Source organism: Polypterus senegalus, chromosome 8 (assembly GCF_016835505.1).
Source record: "Polypterus senegalus isolate Bchr_013 chromosome 8, ASM1683550v1, whole genome shotgun sequence".
In the NCBI taxonomy this organism is placed as follows: Eukaryota; Metazoa; Chordata; class Cladistia; order Polypteriformes; family Polypteridae; genus Polypterus; species Polypterus senegalus.
The window spans coordinates 90754401-90773198 of NC_053161.1; the positions used below are offsets into that span (position 1 = coordinate 90754401).

General features: G+C 35.1%; 1 protein-coding gene across 5 annotated transcripts in view; it reads left to right on the forward strand.

The window, feature by feature from the left end:
* The window catches only part of impdh1a (IMP (inosine 5'-monophosphate) dehydrogenase 1a), a 181640-nt gene that overhangs the window by 74025 nt on the left and 88817 nt on the right, over positions 1-18798 (forward strand). For all 5 annotated transcript variants that reach the window (XM_039761441.1, XM_039761442.1, XM_039761444.1 and 2 more), the window contains exon 3: positions 1421-1469. In XM_039761441.1, the coding sequence (XP_039617375.1) occupies positions 1421-1469 (49 nt within the window). The remainder of the gene's footprint in view (positions 1-1420; positions 1470-18798) is intronic.

Below are 18798 nucleotides of genomic sequence, written 5' to 3' on the forward strand. Positions count from 1 at the left end.
CATTATTCAGTAGAAACTGCAAAGGCATGTTTTTCAGTTTTATCTTTAGAATTTCAAGTGGATGTCATTTTTTGACAATTTGGAAAAAATACGGGCACAGTTATTTTTGTTGGCTAATGTAACTGTGATACATAAACTGCTTTTTGTGTGGTGTTGTTTCATTCAGATATAATTATGTTGTAGCTCAAAAGCAAGGTGCAGGAAGAAAAACATGATAGCATAACAGGTAGTTACTTACAGATTTTCTGTTTTTACAAAACCTCCTCAGTTCAAGCAGCTACTTCCATATTGTCTGTTCCTTTTGCTGCATTTTACTTTGCAACTTTTTTCAGTCTAAGATATTGACTTTAGCATTGTTTATTATCATAGTACCCTCAGACTTGTTGATACATGGCTGTAATATATGATACAAACCTTTCTCAGCATTGCTCAATCCACTTGTTGATGCATGGGTGTAATTATACAGCATAATAAGCAAAACATTTTTTAACTTTACATAATCCAGTTCAGCATAATCAAGGCCGGGACTTATCACAATAGTAAAAGAATGCAAGGCAGGAAACATCTAGGACAGGACACCACTCATTATCCAGGCACACTCATACACACCCTCATACTCATTGCCACTGGGTTGACTTACAGACACCATTTCACGCCCCAAGTATGTCTGTAGAGATGTGCCACACATACGGTATAGAAGTATGCAAATCCCAAGCATTGAGTGGACAGAGAATTGAAACTGTGAATGGTGAGGCAAAATAAGGAAATCCTACATTTTTCTGTGCCTGCTTATTCCATTACAGGGTTGTAAGAAACCATCATCTGACCCAGGATGAGATTTAGCCCACTGTAAGAGACCTTGATAAACATATAAATACTCAAAATTAGGCAAATTTAATTGAGTTAACATGTGTCTTTGAATGTAAGATTTTGAACTACATATCTAGAGAACACTTGAGCTCCACAGAGATAGTGCTGCTGCTAAAACAATTCAAGGAAAAATATTGCAGTTTTTTTTTTTTTTAACCAAGTACAGTAGTTTTATAGCCATGGTAAGAACCACTTCACAGAAGAGACACTTCATTGGCGTTTCAGGAGATACAGATAAAATAGTTGAAGCTGCAAAAATAGAAATGTAGTTTATACTTTGGGTTTTGGTAAAGTGTTGTTGTAAAGTTTGTGTTCTGGCAATGTTTTGTGGCACATGGAAATAATTTATAAATTAGCTACTTGAAGCATGGAATATGTATAGAATTTATACTGTGTTGGTGAAAAAAATGCACCTTTTACTGTTAAGTATTTCTTTCTGAAAGCATTCCACTAGTTTCAGAAAAAAAGTTTTACAAATTGCTGATAATTTATATCGTTCAAAATGACCTTTACCTTTTCTTACACAAATTTTTCATGTTTTTGTTTATAGTGACTTCTTGATCCTCCCTGGCTTTATTGACTTTACTGCTGATGAAGTGGTAAGTAAAATCTCAAAATCCAGCTTTCTGTATTTGATGTTTCATATTTATCTAAATATTTTAAGATCTTTTGTATTTAAACATGAGATTTAACTGTAGATTAGTGTTGAACTATATACCGGTACTGGAAAAAGAACTGAAATTCCAAATCTATAAAACAGTACTATACCAGCTAATTTATTAGTGGAAGTAAATGGTATTGACACCTTATGCTCTTAACCCAAATGGCTCGCCACATGCTCTTTAAAGCAATATTTGAATATTGACATACACAAAATCCTCCTCTCTCCATACCATGTTTGAATATGCTTATGTTAGCAATAGCGCAAGTCCAAGGGAAGGGGGAGTTACCTGTTATTTGAATAGGAATCATTTTTGCACCTGGGCCGAGGTGCAAAAGCTGCTATCTGTACTGATGTCTAAATTTTAATGTTGATCCAACACTGCCATAGATACAGTCTATCAGGAAAAAAGCTTGTTGTCTGGCTATAATGTAGATAATGACAAGTGTGTGAAACAATATGTTTTAACCTTGAATGGGCATATTGCCTTGATTTTTTTTAGATGCCACACTTCTCTCTTTATACTTGAATCTAGGTAACCTCTTTAATGGACAGTTTCCAATAAATGCTACATAATGCTCAGAATTTGAAAGGTTGCCACACATTTTGGTTCATTTAAACTTGCATATCAGTAAATAAATAAAGGAATTTCCATTAGTAGTTGAAGACGTTTGTCTGGGGTTTTTGCCTCATTATACCGATGTCTGATACAGGGCTCCAAGGATAATAGAATTTCACATGTTAGTTAGGTTAAAGTTAAATAATGAATGGCTCCAAGAGATGGATTGGTTTGGCCAAGAAATGAACTTGGTTTGTTAGGTTAATTAGTTTCTGCTTTGTTTTAGTTTCTTATGTTATTTAGTTTCTACTTTAATTTTTGATGTATTTTAACAAATATGTAACCTTTATATGTGATAGTTCAGTATTTAGTGAGTGATATAGTCTAGTCTTGCATTTTGCCTTGAGAGATTTCACCACACTCTGTGCCTGCATGTGGTGAGGAATGCTGTGCAAAAGTGTTTTGTACTGTTGTATTGTATTACTGAGGTGAAGGTTGGCCATCTAGCTGTGTGAAGAGGATTACTTGTATTCTGGTTTGTGTGTTGCATTTACTCCCTTTTTTTGGACACCCATTGCATGCCTAACCTACTCAGAAGGGCATCTCTCTCTGAACTGCCTATCCCAAGAAGGTTTTCTTTTCCCTACATGTTTTTTCTTATTTTCTCAGAGAGTCAAGGCTATAGGAATTCTTCCTATAAAAAATCGAATTACTTAGTGGCTGAAAATTTTCATTTTCTGTAAATGGTAAATCTACACAAGTGTATGTGTGTGAATGAACGCCTATACACCTAGCCTGTGTCATTATCTAAATAAAAATTAAGACAGTAATTTAGAAGTTGACCAAAATGTCATCACCGTATAGAGCTATTTTATGCAGTGACCCACAAATCTTAATAAGGGTATATTTTTCAAGGCATTGTATCACAATAGCTAGAGGTTCTACCGGAGTATTAAAGAGTAATGGTGAACTGGGGCACCCCTATCCAGCAATTTAGTTCATTTGGATCAGCAAAGATTTATCAGAGTTAGTGAGAATCACAGTCATAGGTTAAGAATATAATTCAAATCAGATAATGTAATCGAAGAGTATCAATATCTGCTGCAGAGAGTTTTAGAATGGGCAACATCTTTAAAAAGGGGTTAACTTTCCTCTTGGGAGGGTTAGAATTTTCTGGAAAAAATCACAAAAGTATTCATAAAAGCAGTTATTAATCTGAGAAGCAATTTATATGAAGTCCTCATTTTTCTTTTTACTACTGCTATTAATTTAAAGGTTTCATATTATGTTTCTTTTCAAATTACATAACTAGAAATTGCAGGGGATCACAGATTACACAATCTCATAATGACTTTCCACCACAGTTCCACATTTCCAAAATATCGCAAGCTTATCCCTTTTCTGACAGCCAATAATTTCCTGCCTGACTGTACTGGTGCTGTACAAATGCTTTCTAGGTACGGCAAGTTAGGCTACAATCTTGTCCTTTTTCTTATTTTCCATTCTATCGTAACGTGTAAAACGAGACATCAAACAGCTAAGCCTCTGTTCTGTTTGTGAGTTCTAAAGCATGCGTTTCCATTATTTCCTTGCAGCTGCATTTTTTGCATTCTACCTCTGGATAAAATCTCATTGTTTATCATCTCACAAAGGTCACCCCTATGACCTATTTGATTTTGTCGGGGAGAGTCACAGACTGGTCTCACTGAGTTAATGAAGATATCAAAGTACACAATTGGCTGTCACAGGGACACACTGTTACTGTCCCCTTTGAATCACTAAGATATTGTAAATGAAGGTTGCAACTGAAAATCTGTGGAAAAGTTGTGCAATATGACTGCAACATATGTTACCAAATAGTACAGAACAAAATTATAAAGTAACACACAACAAATGTAAGCTGTGCAGTACTTAGTTCCATAGCTGTTTGTTTATTTCCCTTCCATATAGTTGAATCAAATTTTATTTGTCACATACAAATTATGCATACAGTACAATATGTACTACAATGTTTAGTTGCTCAGTTCCATTGACTGTTCCTATTAAGAAGAATATAAAAGGACAATAACAATAATACATGAGGTAAGGATACATGACTTTATAAATATCAAGAATCAAGAATAGAATTTATGAGATATTAATAACTAAATACTGTATCTTAATATAAGGGTTGAGGGCATTGCATAGTTCTAGGCTAATTCAAGACTGTAGTATCATTTACCTTACTTCATCACAGAAAAGAGGACATTTGTGGAGATTTCTGGTATTATTGATGGCTTTCTTTTTCTTGGTCCAACATAGTAATACTTTCTGTCAGGATACTTTCAGTAGTGCTCTGTGGAAGTTCTTTAGTTATTGAGAGGGTAGCCTGAAATCCCTGAGGCATCTAAACTGGTAAAGACATTATTGTGTCATCTTTACCAAGGTGTCAGTATGTCAGAACCAGGTTAGGTCCTCTGAGATGTGGATAACTGTACCAGAATTTGTCCACCCTCCTCACTGTTAATACTGAGGGGGTGATAATGCCTCTGCTGCTTCCCCCAACCGAAGACCACTGTGACCTCTTTTGTCTTGCCGACATTCAAATGTACACTGTTGTCCTGATACCACTGTGTCAGACTCTGTACTTCATCCAGGTAAACCTTCTCATTGTTATATGTGCTCATATTACCTATTCATTGTTGTATATGCAAACTGTAATGAATGTAGTTCTTTTGACAGAGAGCAGTATTTGTGATTTTTGATTAGCCATTCGAAATAGTGCGACAGGATAGTAGTCATTTAGACAGGTTGGACTTGCTTTCTTAGATATGAGGACAATGGTGGATCTTTTAAACCATGTTGGTACAACAGGCTGGGTTAAGGAGAGATTACATTTTAATATGAAAACTGAAACAAGCTGATTGTCACAGATCTTAAAATCATGTCCTGGAATGCTGCCTGGGCCTTCCTGAAACCTATCCTTAGGTCATATTCCTACAAAGTGTATGCAGTTTCTTCACTGAGTGGTGCTCCCCATGCAGATGTTTTTTTTTAACCACTGGCGGGTGTTAGCAGCATTCACACCGAAGCAGTCCTATAGACGTTGTTAAACTTGCATGCCAGGGAGGCGTCGGCACTCAAAATTGTGGGAGTAGTTGCTTTATAGTTTATTGTTATAGGCCAACCTTGCCATATACACTTAAGATTGGTCTGTTCAAATTGCTCATTCACTTACTTCCCCTGTCATTGCTTAGTGGCTTTCATGCCTCTCCTTATATTGTACATTAGTCATGCTCTCAGTTTCCCCCACTGCAGGAGCTGAGCCATTCCTAACGGGTACAAGCTGCCCTGGATAAGTCTGCACTAAATATCTTTAACAAAGGCCAGGAGCCTGCTCCTGCTGTGATCACAGACCACTCTGTACTCCCAGTTCGCTACTTCTGAAAGTATTTAACTTGAATGAGCACAGCACATTATATTCCTGAACATCTTAAGACTTGAGACCGGACTTAGGATCCTACAGAATTTGAATCAGTATCTCAGTTCTTCATCCTATAAATAATCTGACCCTCTGGTCATTGGTAGTGTCAAATACAAAAAAAGAATGAGCATGTGCAGACTTCATCAAGGACAGGACCCCTAGTATTCTTCACCCATACATCATCCTCTGGGAATCTCATCCAGATTGTGGTGGCACAGGGCACTGAAGGAAATGAGAACTTTCTGTAAAGTCAATTGATCTACAAGAACAATATACTTTTCCAGAAAAGGTTTTGCAGTTAGCAGTATATTTGTTAAAATACCCTTTTGACATTTTTTTTCTGTATGAGGATGGAAGAGATAAGAAAATATAAATATATATTGTAAGAGACAATCTTAGAAAGGTAAAACTTTGAGTTAAATACATATTAGTGTTTGCTTAATTTCAATAGAATATAAATTTCTTTCATAGTCATAGACAATGGTATAATAAACCCCACCCCACCACACATCCCCGTAAGTTAGTATGAGATAGAACTCTCTTGCTATAAATAAGATACAGTGTGACAGTTAAGTCAGTTGTTGTTTAGAATAGGAATGGGATACAGTTTTCTGACTGTTTTTTAAATGATGATTTTGTAATGTAACAAGATTTAAGCTTTGAACAGAATTTCTCTTAAACAAGAACTTTTCTTTTTTTTGCTTTATCGAATTGTTATGTTTGTCTAATGCCAGAATGATTTTCTCTAAATGAAAGGAACAGCTTGCCTGGGTGTTCCTTGAAAGTCTCATGTTGATTTTAAATGCGCTGGTTCACCACTATTCCCTATTTTTGGATTTTAATTATATATCAGGTTAGGAATATTTTAAAGTAGCATGAAGCTAAACATTCTAAACCATGTAGATTGCAATTACTTTTAGATTTAAGGTTACTCCAGACACATTTTTACATTGGGAAAGTAGACATTAGAGGAATTCTCCACCCAAAAATAATCATTTTGTAACAGTTACTCACCTTGCATTTTTAGTAGAGCACATTTTACTGTCATCAACAGTAGGATTTTCTAGCAACATTTCAAATAAATATTTAAGCAAAATTACAAATTTGGGACATTGACAGCATGTAACTGTATACCTCATGGTTCAGATCTTGAGATGTGTGTAATTTGAGATTTATTCAAGGAGGTTTTGATATTGTTTGTTGTTCAGTTTGGATCCTCATTGAAGCCGATTGTATGATGATTTTAATTATTTCTGTTATCCATGAAAATACAAGATTTTAATTCTTTATTCTGCCATCGCAGCAAACAATCTGGGGCTAAGTAAAAGATACATAAATTAGGCTCTCAGAGGCTAGCTGCACAATTTTATTTTAATGTTGAAATTAATGTATACAGTAATGGTTGGAGTCAAAGGAGTATTCCACCCAAAAATGTTAAACACTGTAATCACATTTTTTTGAACATAGAACATAACAAAACTTTCTAATACAATGGGACACTATTGTGACCAATGCTGGGCAACAGTAAATAATGTGAAAAACATCCAAATTTGAAGAAAGGAAAAAAATATCTCACACAATTCACGCATCAGTTATCCAGTTGTATTCTGTAAAAGTGTCAAATGCATGCTTTTTTTGATAAAATATTGTTAAGTAGTTACTTTTATAAACTGCAAACTGAAGCATCATGGAGACGCTTTTTGAATCAAAGACCTGTGTTGTCTGTCCTCCTCAATTGTTGGTCAAGATCCTGACTGTCTTGTAGTAGTATAAGTACTACTTGCATCTTTTCCACAGTCAGTAGTATGCCTGCAAGATTCCAAAATGAAAGGCAAACAAACGTATAGCAATCAATAGGTAACTCCACAGCAGCTCTTGCGCACTAGGCAGTTTTGATTGATGTTTTTCTTGTGTTTGGGATCCAAGCATATTTTTTCATTCCAATCTTTAGCTACATAAATTGCTACTGTATATGTAACTTACTTCTAACATTTGGTAAAAATTTAATGTGCACATAAAAAATTATGAATTAACAAAAATGAGAAGAAAGTGTTCAGTTTCAGACTGCTGTCGTAGGGAGGAATCGCTGTCAGGACATTCTTTATTACATTTTGATTTTTGATAACCTTTTGGGGAGTGTTTGCTTTGCACATTACAGGTAGTATGGCAAGAAGTAGACCAGAAAATACTCAGGCCTGTATAAATAATATCGCTTCAAAGTTGTACAACCCCTGGAAAAAATGATGGAATCTTTACTTTTGGAGGATGCTCATTCAGTTGTTTTACTTAGTTGGAAAAAACAAGTCACAGATATGACAGCAAAGCTACAACAAAAATGGGTATATAACAGAGAATATAATTGTGTACATCTACATATTTTTGGTATATCAGTTTTATATCTGCTGAAAGCAAATAAAAGGATTATATTTAATTTGATTTCTTTCTGAATTCCTTATTATTGTCTGCTTTCTCATTCGACAGTCTAGGAATTAAGTGCATGAGATATATTGGTCAATTTGGTTTCCACCAGTGGCACTTTCTTTACTCTGCTCAGTATAAACTGCCATCATTCTAACCGTAGGAATATACAGCAAGCAGCCATAACATCTAAAACTACCTGTATAATATTGTTTATGTTCCCCTATTGCCGCCAAAGCAGCTCTGCCCCATTGAGGCATGGACTCCACAAGACCTGAAGGAGTCCTGTGATATTGATGATGTTAGCAGCAGATCCATAATTTCCTGTAATTTCCAAGGGGGGCTTCCTTGGATGAGACTTGTTTTTGCCGCACATACCACAGTTACTTTATTGGATTGAGATCTGGAGAATTTAGTGGCCAAGTCAACACATTGAACTGTTTGTTATATTCCTCAAACCATTCCTGAACAATGTTTGCAGTTTTGCCACTGCATTCAGGCAATATTGTTGCCATTAAGGGTGTGCATGTCTGCAACAATCTTTAGGTAGACGGTACATGTCAAAAACATCCACATGAATGCCAGGACTCAATGTTTTCCAGCAGAATATTTCCCAGAACATCACTGCTTCTGCCAGCTTGCCTTCTTCCCATAGTGTTGCCATCCCTTCCCCACGTAACCAACCTACACACACCCAGCCATCCATATGATATAAAAGAAAATGTTATTCATGAGACCAGGCCAACTTCTTCCTTTGCTCCATGGTCCAGTTCTGATACTCGTGTACCCATTGTAAGCGCTTTTGGTGGATAAAGGGGTCAGCATGGAGACTCTGACCAGTCTGTAGCTGCGCAGTCCCATACGCAGCAAGCTGTGTTGCACTGTGTGTTACACCTTTCTCTCATACCAGACATTAAGTTTTTCAGCAATTTGTGCTACAGTAGATGTTCTGTGGGATTGGTCCAGACAGGCTAGCCTTTGCTTTCCATGCACATCAATGAACCCTTTTGCTGGTTCACTGTATTATCCTTCTTTGGACCAGTTTTGATAGGAGCTATCCTTATGCTTGCCCATTTGTGCTGCTTTCAATACATCACCTTTCAAGAGCTAAATATTCACTTGCTGGCTTGTATATTCCATGCTTTGATGGATGCCATTGTATCAAGATAATCAGTGATATTCATTTCATCTGTCAGAACGTTTAATGTTTTGGCTGATTGGTGTATAGAAATATATTGTGAATTTATGATTTGTAATTTAATTTCCACAAAAGTATCAGCCAGGTACATGTTTGTAAAGGATCTAACCTGCGGAGTTTTAGATCACATGAAATACTAGGTACTGCTGCTGTTTTTTCACTTCTGCTGTCATTTTATACACTATCCTTATTCTTCGAGTTTATATTCTAATGGAAATTACATTTTCTAGGATTCTCAGTGTCAACATATAAACAAAATGCACATTAATGGGCGATCGGTATTCCAGATCCTTCCTTTAGATAATTTAAATAGGGGCTTTACTGTTTAGTAGGTTTTATGCACATAATGTAGATGTTAGAACATTCTTGAATTTTAAACTATTTTTTTGTTTCCTGACTTATATCTAAGCTAAAGATAAATTTTTAGAATTTGCAAACTCATTTTGTACAATTTAGCCTCCTGTGTTTTTTTTCTGATTGGAAGCATACTGCACTGTGCTAATGTGCACGCCCAATGTCAGAAGTGCAAAGATAAAAGATTAGTGTCCTTATTTGACATTTTAACTGTATGATTAAAGGTTATGAAGACTCTGTATCAAAGATTTAATGCTGACAAGTGATGCTGTATATTTTTTTCTCAAATGATATGTAAGATGGTTTTAACTACTGATTTGAAAATTCAGTGAAAATATGCTGTTGTACATTTCTGTGTTTCTTTATTTGCTAGTCTGTTTAAAGTTTGAAATGCATGTTTAGTAGAAACACATGCTAAGCTCATAAATGATTTGTTGAGTCAGTCATTCAGCCCTGTTTAGCTCATTATTTTTTATTCACCTGGTATTTTCAAAATAGAACCCCAAGAGGCACTTTTCAGATGTGGATTACTGGTTATCCTTATTCACATTGTTGTGGGCCTGGTTTGTATTTATCCTTAACCATCCCCCATTGTGAACACTTTTTGTAGAAAAACTTGTTAAAAATAACAGCTAGCATCCTTTTTACTTTCTGCTCCATAACCTCATAATCTGTCCCGTCATTTCAAAATCTCTTGAGCTCAACAAAATTTGCACTTCTGTTTTCATCCTCTGTGCTGTAGTTGTGTATGCAGTTAAAGTTGTGCTCTTAGTTTTTCTTCCCTTTTTTGCTGACACTTTCCTGCTTCTTTGTGAATTTTTGTGACACTTTCCATGTGCATTAGAAAGGCTGGTTTGCTATTAAGATCTTCATTTTGCTTTTGTTTGTGATCCTTATAGCTGTTGGATTAGTGTCTTCTCTTGTGCATTTCTGTCACCATTTTGTTGGTGGATTTTTTTTCTCTGTTTCTATTGATTTCTTTACATTCGAAGGTCTCTTTTCATCATAGATCTTTAGAGACGAACAAATAAACTGTCATGCAAGTAAGAGAGTAACTTAAAATTCAGCAACACAACTGTTTTATTTTTCTAGTTTGACAAAGAGTTGCAGTGTAGAATAAAAAAAATTAAGAGACACGTTGGTGAGGTCATTTGCTCTGGCTTACTGTATTTTCTTTCTGTTTTTTTTCTACTTTAGTCTTACTTATTGTTTTGAAAGTTTGTAACGTTTTTGAAATTCGCATAACTAAATCACTTTAGCAATATTAAATAATATTTTTGAAATTGGGGGAAATCCCACCCTTTAAATTTAACACATTTCAAATTGTGGGGAGACAAAATTCCACAATTTAGAAAGTATTTAGATTTAATATTTCTGATGTTTAAAGTAGTGTGTGCATTTCCCCTTGGGATTAATAAAGTATCTATCTATCTATCTATCTATCTATCTATCTATCTATCTATCTATCTATCTATCTATCTATCTATCTATCTATCTATCTATCTATCTATCTATCTATCTATCTATCTATCTATCTAGTTCATTAAATGTTATCAACCAGTTTTTCAAATCATGTTATTTCTGTTAACTTTAAATAAATAATTGTTTTGTTTTGCATGTTTCCACTCTTTTGGCTAAAAAGCCAGACGTTTAGAGTAATATAAAGCAACCTACAGAATATAAAATTAAATAAGTGGAGAAAAGTATGTATTTTTAAAATTTTTTTCATCCATACCATACTGTTTTTCCTGCCAAGAGCTTAACTTTTTTGCTTCTTTAAATGCACTGGAGCAGTCATAAGGCTACAAGTGTAAATGCAGTTTAAGAATTTTGAGATATTTAGTTGAGATATAGTAAACATATTTGTTGCTTGGGTGGCACAGAAGTGCACAGTGATTAGCACCACCACTTTACTGGTCCAACATAATATTTTAAAATCTGGCACCTGATTGTCAGCATAGAGTCTGCAGGTTCTACATGTGTCTTTGTGCTGCTCCTGTTATGGGTACTCCAGTTGTCTTCCCACATTCTCATAGCTATGCAGATTTGGTTAAATGGCTCCAGTGCTAGTACGAGTATGTGAGTGGTCAATGTAAAAAAAAAATGGTACTCTGTCCCTTTTCCTGAATTGTGCCCAGTGCTGTGAAATAGGCTCTTGTTCCCCGCTCTGAATTAGAGTAAGATGGTTTGAGAATGACTGTTATTGGTTTTCCAGTGAACATAATACATTCACTTTAAGAATATCTTGGTCTGCTTCCATAAACAAAGAAAAAAAAAAAAAAGTAAATTACTTTTAATAGGAAAAGACATCCTACAAATTCCTTATTTATCTCTGAAATGTACTTCTTTTCAGAGCTAGGTGGGTGCCTTAGCCATGGCTATGTCTACCTCCAGTGTTTCTTGAAAGCTAATCTTGAGAATTCTTTACTTGTTTGTATGTGTCACTGAATTTACCTTTCAAATTGCAGTTTAAAGTACAGCCAGTCTACTGTAAAACATTTTAAAGAAATAATGATGCCACCAATTGCCAGCTATTTGTTCAACAAGTTGAAAGGAGCGAAACTGAATACAAATTCATTGAACAATTCCAAGTCAATTTTTGTTTTTGATTTTATGTGTACTTCAGTCTGTTTTTTAGCTTTTAAGTTAACAATGTTTAGTTGAGTTTCTTCTAAATCGAAGGTTAAACAAATGGCATTGCATGCTGCCTTTGACTCTTGCTGTGCAGCTGCATGACACTACTGAACATCTAAATTTCTCAGCTCCTTACTCCAGTCAATGCAATGGGTAGTTTAACATCCTATTTCAATGAAGTTAACAATGTACAGAATAAAAAAGGATATTAATTCATAAGTAACAAATTAGACACAATTATAAAATAGTAATTTTAAATTGCATTGGATATTCTTGCAACAGTCAAGATATATTGCTTACCAAATATATATTTGCAGACATTCACACATTAAAAATTGGAATTTGTGGGAATTCATTACCGGTAATTTGTGTGGGATGCCCTAACCTAATCCCTAACCTTGTGAACTATGCTTTTTTATTGATCATGTCACTTTTCTGCCTGATGACAGTACCATTTCTGGAAAAGGCTGAGATTTCATATATCATATTCATTTGAGGAATACAGTTTTCACTTGCATATTTTAAGCAAGTCAGTCATAAGCAAGTCATGCTTTGCAGACAAACAGGCAGCCCTAGTTGTCATATGTGCTTTAGTAAAATTTTAGTTGTTATGCTAATAAACTAATTATCTTCACTTTTTTTCTTTCACAAAACCCAATGAACAATATACATTTAGAATGTCCTTTGTTTTCAGAAATTAAGTATACTGGTTCAGTAACAATGCTAACTACATTTCTCTTGATTCTCACATTTATGTCATTTGATTGGAGAGAATTGCCTTGTGCTTTGAAATTTGAATGGCTGGTCAGTGTGGAAGTTTTGAAACACTAACTAAAAGCATCTTATTTTAGAATAATGTGTAGCCAGATGTGCATGAAGTTGACACCCAATCCAAAGTTGAATTCTATCTTGTGCCTAGTGGAGCCGGGATAATCGCTAACTACCAGTGACACTGGACATGCTGGTCAGAAAAAATAGGTGGTTGGACAGACAATTGTAGCCCCATTTATTCCAAACTGAGGACAAATACGAAGCTTCACTTTCTTTATTGCTACTCTTTATGGCAAATGTCATTCGCGCAATTCCCAATTTGAATTTGTGCTTACAAGACATGCGTAAATCATGTACTGTATTTTTATTTTACAACTAATTCTGTCATAGCAATATTAAAAAAAAAAATTTTGCCTTGAAAGCACAGTGGGATTCTTCAGCATTGTTAAGTTAAACCATGTAGGGTTTTTACGAATTTGGCAAGGTCCTTACAACCCCATGCCAAAATTCAAGCCCTGTTCTCTATTTAAGTAATTGGTCCATCTCAAATGTCTTCAAGCTTTGGTTGACTTTTCTAAATAATATATTGTCATACGTATTACACATTTCCATCTTTAAGATTTAGCTAGCTTTCTGTTAGTTATTAAATGGTTTACTTTATATGTACTTATTCATAAATTCTTTTTCTGTTATTAATTTATTATATAAATTCTTATATATATTTTTTTGTCATTGTTGAGTTTCTGTTCATATTCAAAAATATTACTCTCTAAAACCTTTAACAAAATGTATAAGCTTGACTGGTCCTATGTTTTCTGCTCTACTATTTTGTAGCTTTAACAATCTTAGCTGACCTGTTCATACTCCTTCCTAGGAGATCAGTGCCCCTACATCTTAAACTGTGCCCATTCAGCCCCATATATTCAGAAAACTCCCCTAATACCACTTGGATTTAATTATGTCACTGTTTGCTCCAGGCAAAACATTCATCGTAACCAGAAGCTTTTTAGTTTACTCTTTAAATTTGACTTACATTTGAAGAGTGTTTTGTTTTTTTAGGAGGCACATTATAATAGACATTTAGGCATGATGGCCAAATTATGTGCTACAATTTAAGTACACATGTTCTGTGGAAAATGTCCTTCATGAACAGAAATCTGTAATTTTGACTTGCTCACCTTGCATTGATCCATTTGAAGAGTATGAACTTTTATACCCAATGTATATATTCAAAAGTGACTCGTGTGCAAGCCATTCTGGCATGGGATTTTTAGGATACACATTATAATAGGCATTTAGTTATACTGACCCAATTCTGTTTTATAGAATAAATACACTGCCATTTCCAAAATCCCACTGACACAAATTTTAAGGGACAAGATTAGATGGCAGTTGTAATCACCCAGAAAATACATTTTCTGTGTGTCTAGACTGCACACAGGACTAGAATTGTCTTGTTTATGTAATTTCTTTTCTTGAGGCCCCTCTTTGCTTTCTACTTCAGTATATAACAGTCCCTAGTATAGTCACACCTACTGTTTTGAGATTCCCTAGTTATGTTAGGTAATAGTTCATCCCACGGTTTTTAATTATTCTTAATTTAATGTTTTATTTTTTGTTAAACTGGAAATTATTTTGCTGTCAGGCCTTGTCTGGATTGCACATTCCAAAGTCATCTGCTTTAATCTCATTAGGTTTGGTTGACAATAAATTGCTGTGTGTGTGTTAACTTTAGTTCATGTTTACTGTTCTTGGTTGTCTTGTTTGCTCCTTTGAGAACTCTTTGTACTGTGAATTTTAAAAAGAGGATCAGTTAATGACTCATGTCACTTTCCAAGCTCTTTGTTATTCCTCGTTTGCAGGTTTATACCATTTAGCTCTATATCACTGTTATTTAGTACAGTCAGCCAGTAGATCTTAAGCATTCAAACTTTCCTCTTAATAAAATGACACACAAGCAATAAACTTAAAAAATGGTGATAATTAAAACCAAATTATATCAGCAAATTAAATGAAAGTTTATACACAGTGATCACAAAGCATAGCAATAAATAAAAAACCTGTTGGATATAAAGACTACTGATGAATTCTTTTTTTGCTGCATACAGATTATCCTGTCTTTCAAGCCATTCCCCATGGGGAGTGCAGTACTACATCTTCAAATGATATTTTCTAATTATTGTGTAAAGCATTGTCCTTCAGTTTGTTTTTTCTAGTAGTGATCGTCAATCACAGCATTTGTTTTTTATAGATTTTTAGTTAGGAGCAGATAACATTCCATACAATCAAGTCAAACTTAACAAAGCAAAATTCAACACCTGCAACCAAAACTAATTTTTAAAAGCAGTAAGGAAGGAAGAGTGTTCTTTTCCCAAAAATACAAGCTTATTCAAAAATGTTACTGATTAGATTTGTTATGGTTGCTCTGTGTGAATTTTTCTGTTTTTATTTTAATTTATTATACTGTGTTATGCTTCTCAGGCTATGTGGTTTAAATTTAGTTGACAATTAAATTCAATTAATGTTTTTTTTGGCTAACGGGCACACTAGGATCTATTTACAAGCTGTTCCCTTTAAATAGGGGAGGGATCCATGTTTCTAGATTGTAGGTGCTTTGCCTCAGATGTGTTTGAGAAGTTGTATCCTTTGGTATGTGAGCCTGTAATTTATATAGTCTCTCTTATTATATAAAAAAAATCTTGAGACGAGACCTGTTCACAGAGATGAAATTTGACTTTCTCAAAAGACAATTTCACGTCCCGCGAAAAGTATATGTTTCTGTTAACATGTCTAAAATATTGGAAGCTGTGTGCTCAAATATATATTTGTAATGCTATATAAATGATTTTTGAATGTTGTAAACATTAATATGTAATACGGGTTGGATTAATTAAATATGCTTACTTGATAATTGACTGTGCTGCTTCTTAATTGGTATACTGATTAGATCCTGCCATATTTTTAAAAAGTTTTGAACAGATCCTTTAAGTGAGAATTTAATTTTTTCCACCAATTTCAAATAGTGTAGGACATCATTTGCCCTCTGACTTGAAAGTGGTGAGGTTAGATTCTTCCAGTAAGATAAGTCTGCGTGCTAGTAGTGAGGTAAAGGCAGTTACAGTTTATTTGTCTTGTGGACTATGGCCGGCAAATTATCCTGGCCAATACCCCCAAGTCGCCAGATGGAGCCCTCCCTGCAACGTGGAGATGCCCCCAATTCCAGCAGGGCATCATGGACCTTGGAGTTTTCCTTCACAGCCCTGCTGGATACCGTGGGGGCCACCAGAAGATGCTGCAGGGAGGCTCAAGGACTTATATTCTCCATATAGCCCGGAAGTACTTCCCAGTCACGAGGACGGAAGAAATAAAATACTTCCAGGCTGAAGAAAAAGAGGAGTTTCCATCTGACCCAGAAGTGCTGGGAAATCACATGGACTGGGGGATCAGAAGCACTTCCGGGTCAAGGACTATGGGAAACTCCAGCAAGTTGAGCTAAGTTGGGAGGAATGGTGACAACGCATCTGGGAGTGGAGGATTTATTGTGATTATTGATTGTTTATTGTGTGGTGGAGGTGCTTTGTGCACTTTATTGTATTAATAAATTCATCATTTGGACTTTTATCTGGTGCCTGGTCTGAGGGTTCAAGGGGATGACAGTGCCCCCCTATCTGTCACAGTCCTTTTTCACTTTAAGCCCATCGAGAGTACACCAAACACAACTGTTAATGGGTTTGGAGTGATTTGGCACCAAGGAAGGCTGTCTGATAGGCATTCAAAGATTTTTGTCCAAAATGTGAATCTGGTGCGTGCCCAGATCATGTGGCCCAGTGAGGCTAGAGCTTGTTTGCAGCGTTCACAGGTTGAGTGTTGCCTTGGAAACGTTTTTAGACAATTTTAAACGAGATAAATGCGCTTGATAAAAAATTTTAAGTTGAATGAGTGAATGCTTTGTGCTGATGGAGTTAGACTGTATTCTGTTCATGGCAGTCTTCCATTCCTTTTCTGAAATATTGAGAGATCCTTTTCCCTAGTGTACCCTGTGATCTTTGAAAGGAAGGTACTTTAAAATGTTTTTATAAATTGTACAGATGCTATGTGAGTCTTTAAGACTGATCAATATTTCTTCTGGGATAGAAATAGATGGAGTGTAAGGGAAATCATGTAGATTCTGTTAAGCAAAGTTTCTAGCTTGAAATTAGTGGAAGAATTGTTGATGAGAAGTTAAATTTGAAGCGTAATTGTCTGTAGGATGCAAAGACATTTTCTGTGTAGATGTCTCTAGAGTGTTTTAATCCAGGACATTCTCTAAACATTAAGTACTGTTTATGTTTAAGAGGGTGGAAAAAGGTGGTTGTCATGTAGAGGTGCAACATATAAAATCTTCTGTCTTAAAGTGCTTCCTACATTGGTGCCATATTCTGAGTGAATGGAAGGGCTGTTGGATTATTAGTGTATTGATGATAATTTGTATTTACTGGGGCACAGAGCAGGGAGTTTAAAGACGTGCTAATCACAGCATTATTTGTACTTGGTCCTCTTGATTAATTCTAAAAAAAAGAAAATTGAATGGTAGCAATTAAAACTGAAAGTGTTTTTTTTTCATCAGTAATATCATTTTTGAACTGCAAAACACTATTAAATATTTAGTTTGTTCATAGACTGTTCAGTTCTTTATAAAAACATGTAATAAATATTATAAACAGAATTGTAAACTCTGTATTGTTCACTGTGAAAAATGTTAAGCGAGTTTTTGCAAAATGCCGTTTTCATTGGAAAACACTGTATTTGTAGTTTTTACTTCTGTGTAAATAGAAGTTTGATGATGTCACCAAAAAATTTACTTTTGAGTTAAATTCAGATTCTAGTTTTGCCATGTTCAGAAGAAATTTGATTTGTGCGTGTGTGTCACATCTTAAAATTACAGTTTTCATCTAATATTATGTTGTTTGTATTGTGTAGAGCTGTAGAGCTCTTGGATGATAGCATCACTGCAAAGTTGGAACATTTTAGAACAAGCAGTTTCTGAAATATCTACTATGATACTGTCTGAAAAAAATCATCTTTACATAAGATACATCGTATCTGCCTTTTTACAGGCTCCAGTTGTTTTTGCTCCAGTTTGGCCCAGTACTTCCATGTCTTTAAAAACACCTTGACCTATGTCCAATTAGACTTGGGTAGAAATATCGATTTTTCTGATTATTATTTTTCGGTTAAACAACTTGATGTCAATTTATTAAAGTCTGAAGATTGATCTCATAAATCTCTATCATGCTCAATTACTATCTGTAAATTCTTGCTTATCTTTGTTTTTGGTGTCTGATCTAGTAGATGTTGCTTCTGTTAAGGCTTTCTGGAGAAAAAAATAAATTTTACTATCTTTCATAAAATGATGTGTCCTCTTTAACTGAAATCACTGTCTTTGATGCTTAAATCAGATGTGTGGATAGCTGAATATCCAGGGCAACAAATTTCTACATGACAATTGCACATTAAAAATGACTAGGCACCTGTGGTGGATGTGTTGCAGACCAGCGTGCTGCATGTAACTCACTCTGAAAGCAGTCTTATAGGCAGAGCTACTTAGATGAGTCGCTGCTGTTCCAAAAACCTTTCTAGCATTTCCAATGTGTTGTTCCATTGCGTGACTGCATCAATAACAAGTTTGTGTTTTGGGAAGTCCAATAAACATTACTTCTCTTTAAGCATACGGATAGCTAGATACTGTATATTGCTTTGGTGGAAAAATTTGCAATGCGCGTCCTCCAACAAAACAAGCAGGCAATTCTTGGAATTTTCAGAACAGCATGCAGTACAGAAGTGCCAGACCATGTGCTCAAAGCAGCTGACTTGAAATAATTCCATAATAG